This window comes from Zingiber officinale, chromosome 5A (assembly GCF_018446385.1).
Source record: "Zingiber officinale cultivar Zhangliang chromosome 5A, Zo_v1.1, whole genome shotgun sequence".
Classification (NCBI taxonomy): Eukaryota; Viridiplantae; Streptophyta; class Magnoliopsida; order Zingiberales; family Zingiberaceae; genus Zingiber; species Zingiber officinale.
Window position 1 is genome coordinate 130526914 of NC_055994.1, and position 22812 is coordinate 130549725.

A 22812-nucleotide genomic window follows, 5' to 3' on the forward strand; every position below is an offset into this window, starting at 1 on the left:
GGAAAGTAAGAATTAATCTTTTCTTTGTTTATAAGGGAGGAAAAGCTTGTTCAGAAGGAAAGGAAAGGAAAGGAAGAGAAATAAAAATTTAATATATAAAATTTAAAAAATATCCTCGTTTCTAGAAAATTAAATCAGCATGTGCGGTATTCTTAATACCACGTCCGATTATCATCGATCGTACCGGAACCGTTACTGTGACGATGACGGACGGCATCCGGTCGAGGATAATGGAGCGGTTCAGGTGGCATCCGGAGATTCCGTTGGAACTGACGGCGTCGATTCAATTCCGGACCCGAACTCGCTAAAAACAGCTGCAACGCATAATATAGCACAGGCCACAGCTTTCAGCCCCTTCGTCATCCCCGTCCGTTCTCCTAGCCTCTTCTTCTTCGCTTGGCGACGTCGAGAGGAAGAGGACAGCTCGGAAGGTGATTTTTAAGGGTTACCACACCCGTCTCATTGTTTTGGTACGTCGATTCTTTGTTGTGCCTTTTGTTTTTTTGTTTGTTTTCCCTTGGGGACGAATCTCATCGCTTGATCTAACATTGGATTTGTCCTTTTCGTGTTTTTTTTTGCTTTTGTTTTTTTCGCGATTTGATCTCGTTTTGATCACTTGTGGTTCTTTATCTGGCCTGAATGACAGCCGTCCGACCACATTTTTTGTTTTGTTTTTTTTTTGAATTGTTGAGATGTTGTTTGCTCTTAATTAAGGAGAAGCAGATCTGTTTCTTTGCTTTGATAATGTGGTTAGGATTTATGGAGATCTTTTCATTTATGGTCCTTTTCTCCGCTCCTCTCCCTTTGTTGCCATTCTTCTCAGTTTTATGATTGTCTCAAACTTTTGCTGTTTAAATGAGAAACTTAGTTTTGGTCAGTAGAAATTTGCTTACAGGATTGTTAGATGCATTATATACACCGAGTTAGATTTGTGGTTCTCTGACTGTTTTGGCATTAGACCTTTGAAAATCTAGAATGTTTGATTGGCTAAGATGTTCAGGTTTTAATTTCAGTATAATTAGTAATTATTTCATTAGGTTCCATTAGCATATGCGATGAAAGAAATTGTTGCTAGATTTGCAGTAGGCTTGCACCTCTACTTGTTCCTTTGCTAGATATTTGCACATCTTTTTGGTAAAATCCATTGATTGAACGCCTTGATTCTTCTTATGGTATAACTTATCGCTTATATTTGCAGTGTATTTAAGTAATATAAAGCACCAAAATGGTTGCACAGGAGTTCACTGTTGATTTGAATAAGCCACTCGTTTTTCAGGTGCAATTCTCTGAAGTTTCTTCTCTTGTTTTCTTTTGTGGTAGCTAGGATAGTTAACATCAGCTACTAGCAAATGATGAATTATGTCTTATTGTCTCATCTACCTCAAATGTGTGTTGGAGAAATTTTATCTTTCTCTTCACAAATGAGTATAGCATCAACATTAAATGCTTTCTTCTTTAACTCATCATAGAAATATATTCTATGCCTTTATTTATTATTTGGTACTTCATGTTTTGCATTATTAGTCAAGTAACTTGGTACTAATTAAGCTGTTGCAAATATTTTAGGTTGGTCATCTGGAAGAAGCTTATCAAGAATGGGTTCATCAACCTATAGTTAGCAAGGAAGGCCCGCGCTTTTTTCAAAATGAAATCTTGGAGGTAATACACAATTCTTATTTACCAGCACACTAAATTTTTTTTGGTCTACTTTAATCACCTGCTTTTCATTTACCAGTTCTTAACACGGACAGTCTGGTGGGCTGTTCCTGTGATATGGCTGCCGGTTGTTTGTTGGTGTTTAGCAATGTCTGTAGAAAGGGGCATTACACTCTCTCTGTTAGCTTTGATGGTTGTCACCGGAGTACTTCTATGGACCTTGGTCGAGTACTCATTGCATCGCTTCGTTTTCCACATTGAAACTAAAAGCTATTGGTAGGTGTAACAAAAAGAATGACTGCTTCCAGAGAAGTTAGATTGATATATAACCCAATTGTGATTAATGAAACTAACAAAACTGTGCTACAGGGGAAACACCGCACATTATCTTCTTCATGGTTGCCATCACAAACATCCCATGGATGGACTGCGACTAGTTTTCCCCCCTGCTGCTACAGCTATTTTATGTCTACCAGTAAGTTAGTCATTCTTGAATGCAAAAGTATGAATCTATGATTTGAATTTTTTTTATATTCCTTGGAAATTTAAATTACTAGCCAGACTTCTTCGTGGCATTGGAGGCTAACTGTTTTTTTCAATATGTTTTTTCTAGTTCTGGAATCTTGTTAAATTAATCAGCTCTCCGACATTATCTCCTGCCTTGTTCGGAGGTGGGTTGTTGGGTTATGTTATCTACGACTGTACTCACTACTATCTGCATCATGGACGACCTACGAGAGAGCCAAGCAAAAAGTTGAAGGTTTGCATAATCACAATTATATCCAAGGAATGCTTGACTTTTTTGGCAATTCAATCACGTATTTGGTCGGTAAATGGTTCCTTTTTCGATTGCAGCGGTATCATCTGAATCATCACTTCAGGATTCAAAACAAGGGCTTTGGAATAACTTCTTCACTATGGGATATTATCTTTGGTACATTGCCTTCACAAAAATCACCTTCTAAGACCACTTAGGTAATATACAGTGTCCAAAAAAAAATTGTCAAGCTTAGATTCTAAAATTGTGACTGTGTTTCCTAACTGATTTAGCTTCTTGCTTTATAGCTCTTGCAGATTCCATTAGTAATTTTTTGCTGCTGGTTCTATTTTTGGTTCCCAAGATCAACTTGGCATGGAGCTCTACGGAAACTAGTTTTCTGTTCTCGTGGCATTCATTTGCATCCTGTGTACTTCAAATTCTGTCGCATCAGTAGTTGTATTGATCTTGAATAGTCAAGTCTTATTCTAATTCTTCTCATGCAAAATAATTCATCATTTGTACAAGGCATTTACCTAGTTTGCAACATCTGATCATTTATGTATGAGGCAGAACTTTTGCGATCATCCCGTAATGCCCGAACAATGTTCTTTCACTACATTCAAGTTGGTGCTGTTAGAAGTCATTTTTCTCAGAATCCCCGTTTTACTCCTTTTGGTTTTAAACTGGAGAAATAATAAGATGTTAGTTAGACATTTGTCACGCTCCCTGCCATGTGCTTTGCAGTTGTTTTGGTTACACCGTTACCCTAGTTTTAATTGCCACGAGTCTTTAGGGTAGGATTGTAAACGAGCCAAGTCGAGGTATGCAAGTTTGTTTGATAAGGTAACTGGGCCAAGTTGAGTTTAAAATGAATCAAATTTTTGAAATGATTGTTTTAGTTTGGTTTATTTTTTATGAGTTTGAGTTTATTTGAAGATTGAGCTTGATTTGTTTAAATGTTATCGAACTCTCAATTCAAAAAATGTGGAACCGCCACATCAGCGGCCCCCCTAGAGCCGGTCCCACGGATATGGAGGAAGGTAAATGCAGGTACACAGGTGGAAAGTGCATAGCGGAGACGTTAACCCCAGGCAATGACACCCCGGGGATCGACCCCTGGACCTTTTAGTCACAGAACCATGCACTCCCCATCTGTGCTACGCCCTGGGGACAAAAGAAAAATAAATAAAAATAAAAATAAAAAAAATTTAAGCTTGGTTTGAGTTTGGTTCATTTAAATATTATCGAGCTCTTAATTCAAGTTTATTTGATTGTTTAAATTTTTTAATTTTTTAATTGGTTATTGAGTTTGATAATTTAAATTTATTTATTTATTTATTTAGCATATTGAAAAGAGTTTTATTAATGAATATGATTCATAAACATTATTCATGAATATTGTTCATGAATATTAACGAACTGAATACATATATGTTCAAACTTATTTGTTTAGTTTAACGAGTTGTTCAAGTTTGTTATTTAATTAATCTTATATATATTGAATGAATATAAATAAATTTTTACCAAGTCAAACATCAAATTTATTCACAAACACTTCCATTTACAACCCTATGAGTTTGCATTGGGTCATTGAGTTTTTCACAACATTCCTAGACTTAGCCCAACCGGTTGCGGCCATGTTCTTGTATTGGTTCTTCCATCTTCAAGCCAGACTTAACATTCCTAGACTTAGCCAACCGGTTGCGGCCATGTTCTCTTCAAGCCAGACTTAGCCAATCGGTTGCGACAAAGTCTGTCTGAGCTTAGATTTAATCAAACCAAGTTTGGATCAAGCCACCTCCGATAGATGACCTCAAGTCAATTCTTCGAAGTCACATTCAAGTCCATCCAAATTAGAACTCGGATTCAATTCGGTTGTTAGTAAAGTGTCAATCGCCAAGGGATGCCGTTGTTAAAGCACCGATAATCAAGCGAGTCATCTCTCAGTAAAGAAAAGAAGAGGTGTGCCCTTTAGGAACCAGGGCTACCCTTTAACTTTCTATTTAACGGTAACAGGTAGTATCAAGAGAAGCAATTTCAGACCTCTTTACTCTACTTTTTTCCAATTTTTTCTCCATCTTTCCTCTGAGGTTCAACTTGAGTGTTGGAGGAATCTTATAAAGGTTTAACATGACCACTCTTATAATCTTTTCCTTAAGTTTTTTCAGACCTTTGAACAAAGGACCTCCTCAATCGTAGAGTTAGAAGGGCTAACCTATCCGAGCTGATCTATCCCGGTTGATTCTGGGTTAATCCAAAATAAAAACCTCCAAAGACTACCAATCTACCTGATTAAATTTTCTTCTTCCTCCCTCTCTTACATTCTTCCTTTCTCAACTCATCAGAATCCCTCGCTAAAGCTCGAGTAGGATAATACGTGACTCCGTCCTTAGACCTCCCTGCTATTCGGCATTCTGCAAAGCAATATGAAGAAAGCTCGACTTGAAGGTAGTCAGTCTATTGAAATCTGACCTAAAGAAAGCCTGACTTGAAGAAAATCAACCTATTGATAAGAAGCAACCAAACTTATATCCACCGATCAAAATTAATCCGTCATAATTACTTTACCACGTCATCTCATCCTTGATCTCGGACCAGACCGAATCAGAGACCATCCAGAATCTCAATCAGTATTAATTTTAAAATCAATATTTTGATAAACTAATCATTTACAAATTTAGTAAATCGTTCTATAAACATAGTTTACATGTACAGAAAAGAGAAGGACCTGAATATGGTACCTCGACAACTTACTAATTATGGTCATTAAATTAACGACCGTTATAATTTTCGATCCTAAATTAACGATGAATTTACGAATTGATCGTTGAAATACCTACCGATTGTAAATCCTGTCATTAAATTAGCAATCGATTGTAAAATCTGTTGTTAAATTAGCGATTAATTTTAAAATCAATCGCTAATTAAAAAAAGAGTAGTCTAGTATATGAAACTCCCGTCATACGGGTCCTGATGATGGATCCATTATACGTAATTTTATTTTACTTTTTGTAAAAGATTATTTTCAAAATTCAAACTCGTGTAATAACTTTATCGTTACGTCAAAACTCCCCTTCTAAAAAAATCAATCACTAATTAAGGACCAAAATTTATTCAGTTACAGTCATATTTTTTTTTAATGGGTTCTTCCTTTCTTGAAACCAGACTTATCCAATCGGTTCGGTTCAACCGACTGTGAGAGTCAACACAATCAGTTCAACCGGTTGTTAGAGCCCACTATAACGTTTGATCATGCAAAAATGTGGAGAGTTGTTTGTAGATTGCCATCTGTTTCGATATTTTTGTCCAAATATTTAAACATGATCAAGCATTTGCCATTTTCAATCTCTTTGTGGTTCTTATTTATAACCTTGTTATGGTAGCGTGGCATGCCAACAGATGATGAACCATCTGATTCAGTTCTTGAACTTGATGTTTCTTCAGCTATTTATAGGCGCATGTTGAAGACATTAAATTACAAGAAAATGTTTTTAGAAAGAGAAGTTTAAATTTTCAATACAAACCACAACTTTTCTTTCATATGGTTGAAAGTTCATTTCAATGGGAACCCTCCACATTTTCGGCCCTCTTCAGATTCTTTAGTAACTTGGTTCCATGAGTTAGCATACTCACCTCTTTTTTCGAAATACCCAAAACAAATACATTATAAAAATGTACGACAAATTTTACATGTACTCCGTGGTATGGACACTGTGGCAGCAGCTAATTACATCAGGTATTGAAGTAACCGAAAAGGTCGATGCAATGTTTGTGTTGTCAATAATGTAACACATGGCGATCACGAGTATAGTCAGAAAAATTGCTTGAACCAACGCACTAGCGCTCATCATCGTCGCCGCCTTCTGGAGGCAATGTAGAGCTGTTTGAGCAACTGCTGATATTGTGAAGCTCCATCAATTTGTCCTGAAGGTTGCAGGGATCTGCCATTATTTCCTCAAATGTTATTGTTCTAGTCATGCATTGCATAATATATATCATCTTTTATTTCTTTTCCCAAAGAACCGAAATACCAAGCCATAGAATTGGCCAGCATGTATAGTTGCATGTCAAGATTTACAAAGTCTGAAGATCATTAAAAGAACAAAATCTAGAGACTGTATGATGTTGATGGTTAATTTTTAACTAAAAAAAGCATCGGAACTGGGAATGAATCAAGGCTATCGACAAAACCAAACGAGTGGTATCCGATAGACTAACATACCTAAGCATCTTGGGTTGCTCCAGACAGCAATAGATGTGGGACTGCATATGGGCTCACACAGAGCTTTATTATCTTCATGATCGACATTCATGGCAAGCATCCATGAACCAATAGTGACGTCCTCATTATCGAAAAACCTCAAACTGAAAGATTTAGAGTTTAGTCAAGTACAATCAGGAGCAGCAAAACAAATCATATTGCTAAACTTTCAAAATAAATAAATAAATAAATAAAGTGCGAAGAAATTGAGTCAGCGTGATGAAAATTTTACACAAAAGTGATGCGATTTAGATGAAGCAAATTCAAAATCCAAAGAAGTCTTGTCCCGCAGCAACAGCAGGTTACAATTTTTTTGACTTTTTTAGTAACAGTGTGCATTTTATTACGGAATTACAACATGAAATGGCCATATTTGTTTATGGATGTTCTAAAATTGAGCAGAAAACGCAAAATCATCCTAAGAGTAATTTAAACTTTTAAAATAACAGCTTTAGTATGACTTCAGAACAAAAATATAATTTAATGATATGTTCTGCATGAAGAAAGAACATGGAAAGAAATTCATTTGAGTATATTAATTCAAAATTAACCATCAATACTACTGAAGGGATACAGCGAAACAACTAACCTATCATTCCTGGCATTTACCAAAAAAGCTACAGAATCAGCAGAGAGAGCATATATTGGGCCATGAGCATGGAGAAAGTATTCGTCGCCAATCAACTTGCCTGAACTTTCATACCTGCAGTTTGACAACTATTATTCTGGAGAAGAGGCATTCACTCTATCAAAAATACCAAAACATGAAGCTCAAAGAAATTATTCTGCAGTAGCATCTACCATTTCATATCTGGGTCTGTGACTACAGGGCCTTTTTTCATGCAACCAATATAACTAAGACGATGTGCTCGATCCTTGGCAAGAAGTGTAGCAAGTCGGTCTGATTAAAACTAAAGGAAATTGTCAGATAATAAGAATGACCTCAAAAATACTTGAAACAAAATAGCTTACCTGGCCGCAAATATATATCATCATCAACTTTCACATAAAACTCTGCATCAAAAAGGTTGAAAGCTGCTTTGAAAAATTCTAACCTAGAAAATAGGAATCACGTTAAATCTCATGGATCTGCTGAAACCAAGAACAAAATAATATACCAAAACACGTGGCTTCTCACGTCTTATGGGACAAATTCAAGTTATCTTCATCAGCATCTATAAGAAGGAAGTCATGGTGCATGTCTATTTCCTTTCGCAGAGTTGTCATATTCTTCGAATCCTTTGTCGACCCAATCACAAATCTAAGAGCCAATCCAGTATCATGATCCAAGCTGCAACAAGAGTTTTTCTCATACATGACGATAGCACTAACATATGATGGAAAGGGAATCTTAGACATGTACTAGTTTGATATATCTAAATTACTTAACTTTATTCTAGAAGATTTCTCTATAAAACCCAAAATGACCCATGCATCTCCTATACGAAAACAAGGTACTGATGTTACGTAGAACTCTGCAAGGCATTACTGCTTTTAAGTTTCAACTACTTCTCCTGACATGATAGTAGTTAAAGCAGTTCCACAATTAGTGGGCAGCAACGGATCACAAACCATCAAGCTGGTGTATTCCATACACTTCAATGGCTGCTTATTGTAGTATACTACTATTAATGTACTAAGTGAGTATAGGTACAATATGGTTACACAATCTCAATACTCATCTAAAGAACTATAAACTATGGCTTTATTTGAGAAAATTTTGAAATAGAAAAAGTTCATTGCAGAAGATAATCATAAAAGATTGTGATGCAAACAAAGAATGGAAGAAAGAAAATAAACATAAATTTGTAACTGATTTTACTAATTTTCCGATTTTAAGTGTCAGTTTCTTTTAGTTTGATAATAGAGTGTTTAGCCACGTTGTACCAGCTGGCAGCAACTCGAGGTTGAGCTCATGAAACACTCTTGAGTTCTCTCGCCCTCTTCGACTTATAATTCTGGTGTTTCATCTGCCCTAAAACTAAAATTGCAAACATCCTTATAGGCCTGAAAGAAGATCCTCTTTCATTGATCCACATTTAAAACAGTTACCCTGTCATCTCTAGATTCAAGAACTCATACAACTAAAGACCGATAAAAAAGCAATACTCTGATAATTTCGTAGCTCAGGATTCAAAATAACTAAAAACTTCAAATATCCCTCAACCCCGACCTCGATTCACATTTAGACCTGATAGTTTATCAACTCAAGAACGAAGATCGCAAACTGAGTCGATTGTAAACAGATATGAATCGAATTCCAAATTGATGTTAAAAATTAGTGATCTATCAGATCTACATTCAAGATCAGACACCATATATCGAAGCTTCAAGCGGGTAAGCGGAGATTTAATAGAGAAGAGATCTTACCGCCTCAAGGCATCGGAATCAGAGGGGAACCAGGTAGCACGTAGCGCAGCTCGACGATCTGCCGCCCAAAACCCAGTATAGACGCCGACCACTGCGAGCACCTTCGGCCTCTGCGCCACGACCTCCTCCTCCCGGCCGGCGGCGGCGAGGGACTTGGATCTGAAAGTACGGAGGGTGTCCTCGGCACGGCCACATCGGAATACAGTGACGATCCGCGGAGGCCGACGGAGTGCAGCGGCCGCGAATGCGATCCCGGAAACACCGATTACAACGCAGGCGGCGGCGATGATGAGGACGAGGGCAACGATGCGACGTGAGGGGCCGGTAGAGCTAGTGGGAAGGAAGAGGGGAGGTTTGTACGGCGGCTTCCTCTTCTTCTTTAGGAGGTCGTCGTCGTCATCGACGAAGTCGTAAGAGCTGGAGTGGTTGTGCTGTGGCATTTCCGTAATTAACGCGAGCAATTATCAGCTGGTCGACAGTGCGCTGGCGTGCAGTCCGGTGGTGGGACGGTTTTATTTACAAGTATTAATGGGCCGTTCCGGGCCGGAAACAAACACGTTCAACCTTGTGAATTGGCCAGATCGGTCCAAGGCTTTGGCTGACACCGGTATAGTTGATTCTGGTTCGTATTAAAATCATCCTCGATTGGTGAAAAATCCCAAAGTCAACCAACAATTAAACAACAACAGAGTCAATAGTCAAAGTCAACTCAAAACCACAGACAAAACGAGGGTCGATCGATCTCCTATTGCATGTTTTGCTTCATCCGATCCAAGAAACACTGTAAATTTTCTATGGCTTTGGAACTCCCTTCGCCATCCCCCATGACTCTCCTCCTCAGCCGCTCCACGCTGGCCTGCATCTCCTCGCCCTCGTCGCTCGCCATCGCCCTTCTGATGCCGTCCTCAATGGCGGACCTCCCGGCGCCGTCAAGCATGGCGCCGATGCCCCACACCTTGACGATGAACGCGGCGTTCACAAACTGGTCCCCGGCGACCGGGTGGCACAGCAGCCTCTTCTCGTACTGGATCGCCTCCAAGGTCGAGTTCCACCCGCAGTGCGTGAGGTAGCACCCCACGGCGGGGCTCCTCAGCACCTCCTCCTGCGGTGCCCAGCTCACGATCATCCCGGCCCGGCTCCCCGGGAACCCGGGCGGAAGGCCGGCCCTCCAGGAATCGTCCTTCAGCACCCACAGGAACGGCCGCCCGGAAGCCTCGAGCCCGAACGCAATCTCGGCGATCTTTTCCGGCGAGAACGGCGCCACCCAGCTGCCGAACGACACGTAGACGACGGAACCGGGAGGGTGCTGCTGCAACCAGCGCAGGCAGCTGCGGTCTGCTTCCCACATGCTGATGTTGGCGGTGCGGTGGGAGAACAACAAGGGGCCAATCGGAAGAGGCCGCGGGTGGTGGTGATGGGAACTCTGCTCAAGTTGACCTGATTCGTCGGGGAAGGAGTTGACCAGTAGATACTGCACGGATTTGGCACGTTCCAGGACTCGCAGCCAGAAGATGAACCGCGACCGTTGGGTGGCAGGGTTGCCCACCAGCCATGGCAACTCCTTGGTGCTCAGCTTGGCTTGCCCCGCCAGGGTCAGTGACTCCTCCGCCGCCGCCATCTGTTCTTGATGGTTTACAGGACTTCCTACATAATTGTTATAAAATTAGTGATCAAGTTTAACAAGAAACAAAAAAAAAATCTCATTTTGTCTCTCTGCCCCTACAATTTATAATATTACATTTAATCTTCATAGTTTACAAAATAAAATCAAAATAGAGAAGATTCTATTGCTAATAAATTTTTATGGTCGTTTTAAAATATATTAAATCCGAAGAGTATTTCAAAATTATCAGTTACAGTTGGTCTACTTTATATCTGTTTTATAAATTATGACGGTCAAAATATAATATTTGTTAAATCGTAGGGGTGCAAGATAAACATGTTCTGCTATGATTAAGATATGTTGGTCCTGGTACCGTATTCAGATATGAGGCCCCTGTTAATCAACTCAGGGATGGCGGAGATGATACGGAAAGTCGCGAGCATCGCTGGCCAGAATCCAGCCACGTGGACTCCGCAGCGCCTCGCGACCGGTATCGCCCACGAGGCCAACAGGTCGACCACCACGCACGTCACCGCCTCTTCCTCTTCATCCAGCAGCAGCCGCTCCAGGTGCGGCGGCATGTGGCTCTCCATCGCCCGCTCGATGGCCGAGAAATCTGGCGTGGCATCGCCTTCGGCGTCGAGGCCGCTGGGGATCGACACTAACCTACATCCGCCGTCGCCGCCGCCGCCTGCGGCGACTAGGCGGCGGTGGATGAAGTCCGGCGTGGCCACCGTCACGTCGAGGCCGCTTGCATGGAGGAGGCGCGCGAGGTGGAGCATGGGGGAGACGTGCCCTTGAGCCGGAAACGGCACCAGGACGATCCGTGATCTTGAGCGGCGGCGCTGCCCCATTTCTGATTTGTGTTCCTTTTCTCCGATTCCGATCGATCCAAACCGCGCCGCACTAATTTATAATCTGAACTGAGATCGCAGGCTGCTGCGCTTTTTACACGTGTATCCATTCCAAGAATGAAATGACACAACTGCCACTCTTATCGACCATATTGGTAAAAGCTTCCGATTAAATTTATTGATGATAGAATACATAAATATGAATATTATTAATGATAACCATATATATAAATACTATTATAAATAAAATTTTAAAAAAAATAAATTAAAATTATTTATTTTTTAATAATAATTATTTGTTAATAATTAGTAAATAAATAATTATTTTTTAATAATAATTATTCCTATAATTAGGAAATAAATAAATATTTACTTATAAAAATTATTTCCTAATACATCCTTTCAAAATAGTGTCCCAAAAATGACATCAGTTTTGTTACAAATAGCAAACAGTCGAGGTCCAGAAAGCGACTTGGTAAGTGCATCAGCCAACTGATCCTCAGCAGAAATATGAGTTACTCGTAGTTCGGATACCTAAATTATCAATGAAAAACGTGGTAACCGGAAGAAGCAGATCTGTCAAAAGTGAGTTAATCCATTGGATCTCAAATGCCACAGAGGTAATAGCACGATATTTAGCCTCTGTCGAAGAGCACGCAAACGTGCGTTGTTTGGAAGATAAATTAGGAGTAATATCGTCGGCGAGTAATATCTTCGGCGAGTAATATCGTCAGTGGCAACCATTATAGAAGGCGACCGATAGATATTCTTTTAGAGCAAATCCACTAGTGCGATCAATGAAACGACGATTTGTTGAACTTTGCCTTTGATGAAAGAAAAAAACAACTAGAAGGAGACGATGTGTTATTGTTTGAAGGCTAGAATCTGACTTGTCATCGGAACAAGAGTAGCAGAGAGAGAAGACTACATTTTGGTGGTTGCATATGCTGGAGCAGATGTAGAAAATCTGCTAGGAGCAGATGTAGAAAATCTGTTATTAAACAAAACTTGAGGACAAAAAAATTGCTATTTGGCCTATCAGAAGATGGCTAAAATAATAATCATGAAGGAAAGACCGCTATAATGCGACTACTGCTTAAAAAAACAAACAAACAAAGGATAGTAGGAAGAGAAGGATGAAATTTGATTTCTTTAAACTTAAGTAAAAAGATAATAATATTGTAGAAAAAAAATAAGAAGAGAAAGAGAAAAAATGAGGAATTAAACCTCGCTATTAATCGACCTTTTAAAAGAAGAAAATAAAATTATTATACAGTGGAAAAGAGGAAGTCAAAAAAGAGAATTTTTTTTAGGACAAAAAAAATATAAGAAAGAAAAATAGGAGAGAAAGAAGATTCTAAGAAAACTAAAGAGATAACATAAGCAGTCGGACAGAAAGCCCTAGAAAAGGTAACACCGATGAAGGAGGTGTCACAGGATGGACTTAAACCCGTGAAGGAGAAAGCGAAGGAAGTGGTGGAGTCGCTAAATTTGAAGGAAAGGCGGGTTGGTGATACAAGGATGTCGACGGCGGTGGGATAGCAAGAACTTTTTTTTTGACCGCAATAAGGTCGATGGTGGGCTGCCTTTTAGAAAAGACACCACAACGGCGAATCCCGTTGGCGTCAGTCAGTGGCAGAGAAAGGAGAAAAAAGCTAAGATTTTTTTTTTTTTTGAACTATAAGAAAAGGAAACGCGGGAAGAGGAGAAAAAAAATTTAAAAAAAAAATACTGTTAAGCTTATGATATCATATTGACGATTGAATTCATAAATATTATTAGTAATAACATATAGTATATATCAATATCATTATAAGTGAAAATAGAAAAATAATAATATTTTTTAATAATAATTATTCTTTAATAATTAGGAAACAAATAATTATTTTTAATAATAATTAAAAAATAAATAATTATTTATTTATAATAATTATTTCTTAATATAATTTAAAATTTTTCATATATAACAGAATGAGAAATCCGAACAGTTTATTTGTGTGTATAGATATACGTTGACTCGTTATTTACGTGGCAAGATATACACAAGGCTGCATGTGTTGCTCGTGCTAAAAAAAACTCTCCACGACATTTTTTATTTAATTATATAAAAGGGACTTTTATTTATGCATAAAATGTGCATGGAGAAAGTCGTCTTCTGCTGTTGCGTTTGCGCCTTTAAGAAACAAGGGCAGTGCAAAAAGGAAAAAAGTGCTTTTGGAGAACACGGGCGGCGCCTGATTTTTTTGATCTGTGGATTCTCCAGAATTGACACCGAGACTTTTTCATTTGAATACCGATTCCGTGCATAAACATTTGGCTTGGAATTATTTGATTGGAGTCGGATTGAGTTGGGTAAGGAAGCACCAATGAGCAGTGCCTAAGTATTATTAGCTAGCGTTCACATCATTGAGTTAGGTGCTCTAGGTGTCATTAATGTGATTTATCATTTATCACACGCCACATCAAACTGCAGCACCATTACGTCATTCATCACGGTTGAAGAAAATCTAGTACGCAATGACCTTTTGCCTGTCCCACAGGCTGGAAGACGTATTTGCACGTGCATCATGCCATCACGGATTATCTGACTCTGTATAAAAGGTCACTGTGTTGATTAAAGTCCTGTGCGATTTACTTTCTTAATTTCTAGATCGCGTAAGATCATTTTAAAGGGTCAGGATGAGGATTGATATGGCAGTAAAGGGAGCTGATCAGGTACGAGTTAAATTAAGGTGGAAATAGTACTTGACGTTGAGGTTAAAATTAAGATGATCAAAAATAAAAAATCATCGGATCAGTAAATTTGGCCGAGCGGGTGATAATGAGCCGAGCGGACATGAAAGATCTGATTGGTCAGAAGGTTCATCTGAGTAGATCGCTCGTCCGGACGGGACAACTATACAGAGAGGACGTGAGATGCTCGCAATTGTAACGACTCTATAATGGCTAGTCCGACTGGATCACATGTCTAGTCGCGCGAAGAACAATCTATCGAGCCGAGCAAAATGAGCAACTGAGATCGACAATCTTGGCCGAGTGGCTCTCCGGCTCGGTCAAACAGTGGGACTCCTTGCTTATCTCATTGTATCCTTCTGAGAGTTGGTGCAGCTGACAGCAGGGCATGATCAACAGGTAAATCGTACGACGGAAGTTTCTACTGTCATGTTAGATATTTGCATGCCTTGTTAAGGAATGGTGTCAGAGACATTTTTCCTAATGTGTTTTTCCATAGGACAGTTGGAAAAACTTGCACGTGCTTTGAGAAACGTGCACGTCTGCTACTGGTGTATAAAGGGAAGTCCATTCACCAACGGTGTATGCATTATTTGTACTTAAGCTCCTATTGTTGTTACAGTTTTTTACCATATTTCTACTATTCCGATCTGACTTGAGCATCAAAGGGACAATGCCGAGGATCCATTCCTTAGCTCGACACTGACATTCTTGATTTTGCACAGTGGAGCAGAGTCTTCATAAGATCAACTGCTGAGTCACATCCCTAGCCAGCTGTCTTTACCATTTTCAGACAAGATCAAGGATTATCATATTTTATTATGTAGTTGAAGAAAATCTTAGCCCTAGGTAATGGTGCAGTAATATGCGTCTTCTCAGTTTCCTGGACATTTTGGCTGCGTTCGATGAGGGACAATCAACCTCGTAATATAATTAGGATTATATTACAAGATTGATTATTTTATTTGGTACAATTTTAAATCTGTAATATAATATAATCTAAATTACAAAAGACAATAAACTTTTGTAATCTGAATTGAGTCTAACTTTGATGAATTAATGACTGAATTTTCTTTAATGGACGATTGACTTAAGAATGTTGTACTAATGAACTGTCAGTTGCAGTATTTTTCGATTTATCATGGTACCCAGTAGAAAACTTCTGTAAGACCGAGTCAATCATTTCAGGAGTAATCGTCGTAAGTTGGATATCTAGTGTCCTTCTTATAGTTGAAGAAAATCAAGTCCTGAGTTTGGTATAATGACAATAAGTAGGATGTATTTCCCAAGTAGTCATGGTGCAATTCCCAATACTTTGTTGAGTACTTGACCTCCTCATATTAAGGGTCGTGTTGGGATAAAATGTTCCTCAAAATTTATATAATTTTATTTTATCATAAGATCAGTGATACTAAACCACTTGAAATAAACGATATCATTTTTATTCTAAAAAGGTGCAATTCTGATATAGAACATATCTACCATGGTTGAGTTACTGATGAAGCTAAGGCATCCTATTAGGAGCCCTCGTACTTACTCAATTTATATATATTCTGGGATGATCGATTTAATTTCATAGAAATTTTTTACCGACAGTTAAGGTATATAAATTAAAAAGATTTGATTATGAACACTACAGAAACACAATATTCTATAATAAAACATCCCATTTAAAGAAAAAATTTATAAATATATTATAATTAAGAATTAAATTATAAATATTTGAATGATAATTTAACATCCTTTACACCAGACAGTCCCAGGGCACCATAGCTGAGGATACGTGTAGTAATGTATTATAGAGAGATATATCTGATATCGAGACTTGGGCAAATTTTGGATGAGAAAAATAATTAAAATATGATCTCAACATGAACCGATTCAAATGATCCGACTCATGATTAGGTTTATAAATAAATTAAACTTTCATAAACAAACTTAATTCAATATACATAAACTATTCACAAAATTAATTAAATGAACAATTTACTAATTAAAATTAAATAAAATTGAGCATATGTTCATTTTACTGATATTCATAAATAAATATTATAAATTGTTCATGAATATTTATATTTATATATAATATCCATAAATAAAATTTATGGATCTTATAAATAATTAAAAAAAATTAACGAATAAATTTCTAATATCAAACTCTAAAGAAATTTAAAAATATAAAATTTTTGGCTCAATTTTTTTATTAAATAAATTTAAACAATTCTTAGATCATCCAATCCATCATCAAAACATCAATTTAATATCAAATTAGCACCAAAAGACTCCAACTCACACATCAAATTCGACACCAAATATGATGATGTGAATAGTGCATCACCATATCTGGTGTGGAAGAGAGTTTTTATTTTTTTAATTTTATTATATAATTAATAAAATCAAATGTAATTGATTTGTAATTATTATTTTTTTTTGTCTTTACTTATAGGATATTTAAATGTAATTATTATTTATTATAAATTTAAATTAAGTGTATTTAATAGTATATTTAAATTTTATTATGTATAATTGTAAATATTTAATTTATTAAAATTATTATTTTAAATTTATTTAATATATTTTAATTATAATTACATTTGCAAATTATCACTAATTTCATACAAACAATACAATAAAATATTAAAAAATTTTAATATAATAATTATCATATAAACAAATTAATAAGAATAATAGAATATTTTAAAGAATATTTGTTTTTTGGTGGATAAATTGAAATTGAAATAGTGTTTCGGGTTGAAATTGCACTATTTTTAGTGTGAAAATTAGGTCACACTAGACGAGAGGGTGAGGAATGGCGGCCGAGAAGTCGGAAATCGTACGGAAGGCGGAGATCCTGATTGCGGAAACCATGTGCGGTCGCGACGCCTCTCACGATGCAGCCCACGCTTTTCGAGTGCGGGACGTTGCCCTTTCCCTTGCTAAAGAGGAGGCCTTGAGCCCTTCCTCTCTCGAGATCGTAAGGATCTACCCATCTTCTCCATCCTCATCTTTTCTTATTTTTGTCGTATGCCTGCGTTGTTCGTTAGCAAGTTTCGAGCTTTAGGATCGATGATAGTCTTAAGTAGTCTTTATAGTTTCAAAGTATAAATTTTGGTTTGCTTTACAGTATAAAAAACCAGTCCTTTATGTATAATTAATCAGCTTGTCCAGGAATGTGAACTTGAAATGGGTTTAGGGCACATCAAATCCAGATAACTTGTTTTCCTATGTGCATTACTATTGCAGTCTGCTATTCTAATTACTTAATGTGATGAATGCAGACTATCAATGAATTCCATGCTCATTTTTTGAAAGTATTTCACTTTCATGTAGTTCAGTGGTTGCCTATAGACCTGCATATGCATATCTAGTTTGGCATAGCTTCACCGTGGATATGCTATTTTAATATTCAATTGGTTCACCTAGACTTGTCTAGCACTGTGGCTTTACCCAACTTAGTATTTTTAATTCAAATTAGAAAATTCAACAAAGAGAAAAAATTCCTGATTGAAAAGAATACAGTTAGCATAAAGAAATTGCCAATTTATGATATATATAATAAAAAAGAGTATATGCTTGGTCATGTATGGTGAGATATTTAATTTCTAAATGTTTGAAAGATGACTGACTATTTCAACCAAGAAGAAGCTTCGGATTCATGAAAAATAATAATGGTGAATCATGGCCTGGTACAAATTAAAAGAGTAAGAAGAGTAATGAATTCAACGATGATTATTTTTCCAAGAAAAATAACCTATTTTTCTCATCAATTTGGAATTTTTTCCATTAAGCACCATCTGCTATGCTTATTATAGGTATTACGAACTGTACCTTGTTGACATTTTTCTTGTTCATGGTAGGTGTAAACTATTTTTGAACAGTTCTATTACTATTGGTGCTATGGTAATCTTGTATTTTAACTTTTGGATAGGTTGAACTTGCGGCCCTTCTTCACGACATAGGTAACAGTTTGTCATTGTTTGTGGAATGTTGGATAAGAGTTTTATAATTCAACTGAATTTTGTAATTGATTGTCTTAATGCAGGAGATTACAAGTATACAAAGTAAGTATGATTGCTTTTGCCTCATTTTCTATTACGTCTCTCTCTCTTTCTCTCACTCTCTCTCTCTCTCTCTCTCTCTCTCTCTCTCACACACACACACACACACCGAGGATAGTGGTCATCTATTTTATGATTTCATTGAGATTTTTTCATTTAAGATTATTATTTATTTTTATGACTTCTGAACTTAGTTTCTGTTTTGCTGTATATGTGATGACGATTGCTTTATTGCAAAGTGCAAAACTTTTCTTCTCTATCCTTGTTTACAATTTTGTTGCTTGAATTTTTAATGACATAGGGATTTTGTGGAGGACACAACCATCATTGAGAAATTTCTAAAGGAAGAGGGACTTGATGAAAGCAAAAGGGAAAAAATCCTGAGTATTATTAAGAACATGGGTGATCTTTTTCTTCCCTCGCTTTGACTTTTTTGCTAGTTGATTATGAACTCAAATCATGTTATTTTTTGCACAAGACAAGAGAAATCTATGGTGATAAAAGAATATTTAACATTATATACCCCCATCTCAATTGACTCAAAGAACACAAAAGATAAACCAGGCATTGACCTCGCCTAATCCCACAAGGGATAGCCTAGAAAGAAAAAAAAACTCAAAAGAAAAATCACCACCTTCACCTCAATTGATTGTTTTTTCCTTGAAATAAAAGAAAGGCAATAAGTTCCATAGGCGCTTTTCTACCAATAAGCTGTATAGATATATTTAAGTACTGGAGAGTATAAACATTTGCCTATAATTTATGTGCTTCTATGAATTTCATGCAATGAAAACATGATAATTGCTTTGTAATCTTTGCCTGAAATTTCTACTAGGTAGAGTGAAATGTAAGATCAGGGTTGCAAAATACAAGACTCACACGTTCATGATGTTGTCCTATAAGGTTCAGGGAACTAGTTGAGTTGAAGTTCATTCTGAACCTGAAATTTGAACTTTTGTCAACTTATAAACAGCTCTTATAATCTCCAAACTGACTGTTTTATATAATTGCCTACTATGTGAAACAGTTGGCGTTCCTTTTGGCTTTTCTGATTATTGTTGACCAAACCAACACAACTACAACTAACAACTTTCTAATTTTAACTGCAATTGTTTGACATGGTTTTACTTCTTTATTTACAGGGTTCAAAAATGAAGTTGCCTGTGCATCTTTTTCTAATTCTTTGGAATTCTGTATTGTTCAAGATGCTGACCGTCTCGATGCAATTGGTGCAATTGGTAATTTTTTTTACTTGAGTTCATGCATACAGGTACCTTGGTGCAATCAATATGGAGTTCTGTGTTCTAATGTTTTATTTGATGCAATAGTTGCAATGAGTAATAAGTTCAGAGCCCTATAACTTATGATAACTATAAAGATAGTCCACGAGTATATTCAAGATCGATTTAAGTTTATTAGACTTGCTTGCTGATATGCTGACTATACTTTTGTTGTCATGCTATTTTTCCATGTTTTGTTTTGTTGATTTTGCATGCCTTGGACAGGAATTGCTCGATGCTTTATATATGGTGGAAGTAAGAATCATGTAATGTATGACCCTGAGATACCACCTCGCGAGGATTTAACAAAAGAGAAGTATACCATGAAAGATGCAAAGACTACCATCATAAATCATTTTCACGAGAAGCTTTTCAAACTGAAGGATTTGATGAAGACAAAGGTATGAATCTTGTGCAACAGATGAAACAAACACGAGTATTTTTCCAATAGTTTTACTCTATTAATCAACAAACCAACAGCCATGTTCCATCTGCATCCTTGGAAAGTATCTTAGTCTAAGACAGGCAAGGCAGAGACAGAAGAAAGGATATGGAAGGAAATATATATATATATATATATATAAAAGAGAAAGTAGATGATAATTTTAATTTTCCAATTGTTCTCTTTTCCCCATACTTGTTCATCTTCCTCGCAATACAACTTCTCCCCAGTTTCCTTCTTCCTCTCATCCTCTTTCTTCTGCACCCTTCTACAGCCTACTGAATGAGCTGCTGATTAAACTACCCACTACAAGTGATGCAACCATTCTGGCTAATAATAAGGGAGAATAGAGTTTTGGAGATTGGATTAATTCCAGATTGAACATGATTTTTCATAATTCATATACCTGCATCTTTTTTCATTTGAATATGATCACTTGCACTTTTCTTCCATCCAACTTCGGGCCTTCATACAATGCCTAGATTCATCATATTATTTGACATATTTTGCAATCTCAAATGGTAAAAAAAGATCTAAAACTACTATTTCATCCTTGTTATTGCTGTTTGCCAAAACCTCATAATTGATTGATCTCTATTATAGGCTGGTAAAAGAAGAGCTGAGAGACGGCACAAGTTCATGGAGGATTACTTACTAGAGTTCCATATGGAATGGGACGGGAGAGCTTGAACTGTTGACTTATCTTATATTTTGCTCATTATCTATCAGATTAAAAATGCACCATTGCAGGTTGATTATAATTCCGGTGCTTGCAGAAATACAACTATATGTTCTTGTCCAAAGTTCATCTGATTTGAGTAATATGACCATCATGTTGGATAGTTTGCAGTGACAATGGTTTTCCAGCCTCTGTTTAGCTTAGCAAAAATGTGTATGTTGATTGCATGCTGGAGAAGCCTGATATGAAATAAACAAGAACTACCTTTGAGCAGTTATTTTTTTGTTAGGTATCCAAATCTTATTAATTCTGAGATAGATATTCTGGTCCTACATTCCGTCCAATCCAGAAAGTATGGTGTCTCTTGACATGGCGTCCCAACTTAGTTCAATTACCTTATGTGGAAATTGAATCTAGGTTATTTAGGAAATGCACCGTGTCTTTTACCACGGGTAATTTAATGAGCAGTTAAGAAGCATCAGTCCATTGATGATCTCTTTCAATGGAAACTGAACAAATTAACCAAAGTAAATAAGGTTTTAAGGTTTTTAAAACACTCTTTTGCAGTCTATTTTTTTTTAAATACCAGTGATATAAAACTTAAAAATTCAGGGCGAGTTTGTGCGTTTTCTATTTTTATTTTTTTTTTAAAATGTATATTTTTTTTAAAAATAGAAAATAAATTTTAGATATTTTTTTATTATTTTAAAAAATGCTATCTATTTTTATGAAAAATAGATATGAAAAAAATAAACTAAATATTATTTTTTTAAAACGTGTATTTTCTAGAAAATTAAAATGAAAAATATACAAATAAAAATACAAACTAAATATTATTTTTTAAAATGCATATTTTTAAAAAATAAAAAAAAAACGAACAAATCAAACTAAATGCACCTTTAATATTTTAACATCCAATCGATAATACATTGAAGTTATTTGGAGAAAAAAAATTAATAATTTTTAAAATTAATAAAATAATTATACATGATTGACATGTCATTATAAATAATTATTATTATTATTATTGAGTCATCCACCAATAAATATGTTTAATATAAACTATAGTTTCACTAATTTATCTAAAAAATTGTGAATTTTTTCACTATTAATATGCCTTGTGAAGTGAAAATTTGCAACAAGATGACAATTTCCTAATTGGTAAGGCCAATTCATTACCATAGACATTTCTAAAATCACTTATATAAATCAATTTAAATACAAAAAATATGTAAAACTAATTCATCCTAAAAAAATACAAAATTTTTAGGATAGATAACAATTTAAATGCAAAAAAACAAAAAGTAAAACTAATTCATCCTTAAAAAATTACAAAATTTTTAGGAAAGATGACAATTTAAATATAAAAAAATATGCAAAACTAATTCATCTGGAATAAATACAAAAATTTTAGGATAAATTAAGGAGGTATTTGGGAGAACTTTTATTTATTTAAAATTAAATTTTGTATAGATTAATGAGAAGTTAAAGTATAAATGTTTAAAAATAGAAGTTAAAAATTAATACAAGATAAAGTTTGATGTAATGAATAATTACTTTTAAATTTAATTTATAGTTAAATGACAACAATATCCTTAAATTATATAAATTAATCTTTTTAATTATCTAAATATAATTTTAATACACCATCAATATATTTATATAATTATTATTATATTTTAAATATTGTATTAAAATTAATTTTTTTATAAGATGAATGTTTGAAAAAATATATAAAATTAATAAAAATAAAAATAAAAATAAAAAAATGACAAAATTTATATAAATATACAAATATTTGCATAAAATTTTTTAAAAATGTAAATTATATAAAAAGATTATTTAAAAAATAAATACTTATAAAAAAAATAGGAATTTGATAAATGATTTGGAAAGTGTCATGAATGAGGAGAAAAATTAGGTAAAAATGTTAATATTATTTAAAAAATAAATACTTATAAAAAAACAGGAATTTGATAAATGATTTGGAAAGTATCATGAATGAGGAGAAAAATTAGGTAAAAATGTGATGACAATTATGTAAAATAATAAATTTATTAAAGACATAAATATCAACTTTTAATTTTAAACCATAAAAAAAATGGAAGATAGAAAA

The 22812-nt window shown here is 35.6% G+C and overlaps 4 protein-coding genes across 7 annotated transcripts; 2 read left to right on the forward strand and 2 right to left on the reverse strand.

Annotated features, from left to right (window-relative positions):
• Positions 1-320: 320 nt before the first annotated feature.
• LOC121981797 (dihydroceramide fatty acyl 2-hydroxylase FAH1-like) lies at positions 321-3068 on the forward strand. 4 transcript variants are annotated; one of them, XM_042534521.1, is made up of 8 exons: positions 321-470; positions 1199-1276; positions 1567-1659; positions 1736-1932; positions 2026-2131; positions 2270-2416; positions 2512-2631; positions 2722-3068. In XM_042534521.1, exons 2-7 carry the CDS (start codon positions 1226-1228, stop codon positions 2629-2631), a joined length of 714 nt encoding a protein of 237 aa, XP_042390455.1. In that variant the 5' UTR covers positions 321-470; positions 1199-1225; the 3' UTR covers positions 2722-3068. The 4 variants fall into 4 exon arrangements, with proteins under 4 accessions (XP_042390455.1, XP_042390456.1, XP_042390458.1 ...); XM_042534522.1 differs by having other exon boundaries at positions 333-431; XM_042534524.1 differs by lacking the exon at positions 321-470 and adding an exon at positions 664-749.
• A 2968-nt stretch (positions 3069-6036) lies between these two features.
• LOC121981799 (probable beta-1,3-galactosyltransferase 12) lies at positions 6037-9559 on the reverse strand. The gene is made up of 7 exons (XM_042534526.1): positions 9048-9559; positions 7816-7968; positions 7650-7732; positions 7479-7578; positions 7267-7380; positions 6639-6781; positions 6037-6357 (listed from the first exon to the last, which is right to left on the reverse strand). The coding sequence occupies exons 1-7, from the start codon at positions 9485-9487 to the stop codon at positions 6254-6256; spliced, it is 1137 nt and encodes a 378-aa protein (XP_042390460.1). The 5' UTR covers positions 9488-9559; the 3' UTR covers positions 6037-6253.
• Positions 9560-9575: 16 nt separating this feature from the next.
• On the reverse strand, positions 9576-11593 carry LOC121981798 (UDP-glycosyltransferase 82A1-like). Its single transcript, XM_042534525.1, has 2 exons — positions 11024-11593; positions 9576-10691 (listed from the first exon to the last, which is right to left on the reverse strand). The coding sequence occupies exons 1-2, from the start codon at positions 11502-11504 to the stop codon at positions 9793-9795; spliced, it is 1380 nt and encodes a 459-aa protein (XP_042390459.1). The 5' UTR covers positions 11505-11593; the 3' UTR covers positions 9576-9792.
• A 5396-nt stretch (positions 11594-16989) lies between these two features.
• LOC121981800 (uncharacterized protein YpgQ-like) lies at positions 16990-20988 on the forward strand. Its single transcript, XM_042534527.1, has 7 exons — positions 16990-17211; positions 18166-18196; positions 18280-18298; positions 18597-18697; positions 19438-19533; positions 19801-19976; positions 20621-20988. The coding sequence occupies exons 1-7, from the start codon at positions 17047-17049 to the stop codon at positions 20705-20707; spliced, it is 675 nt and encodes a 224-aa protein (XP_042390461.1). The 5' UTR covers positions 16990-17046; the 3' UTR covers positions 20708-20988.
• Positions 20989-22812: the final 1824 nt, after the last annotated feature.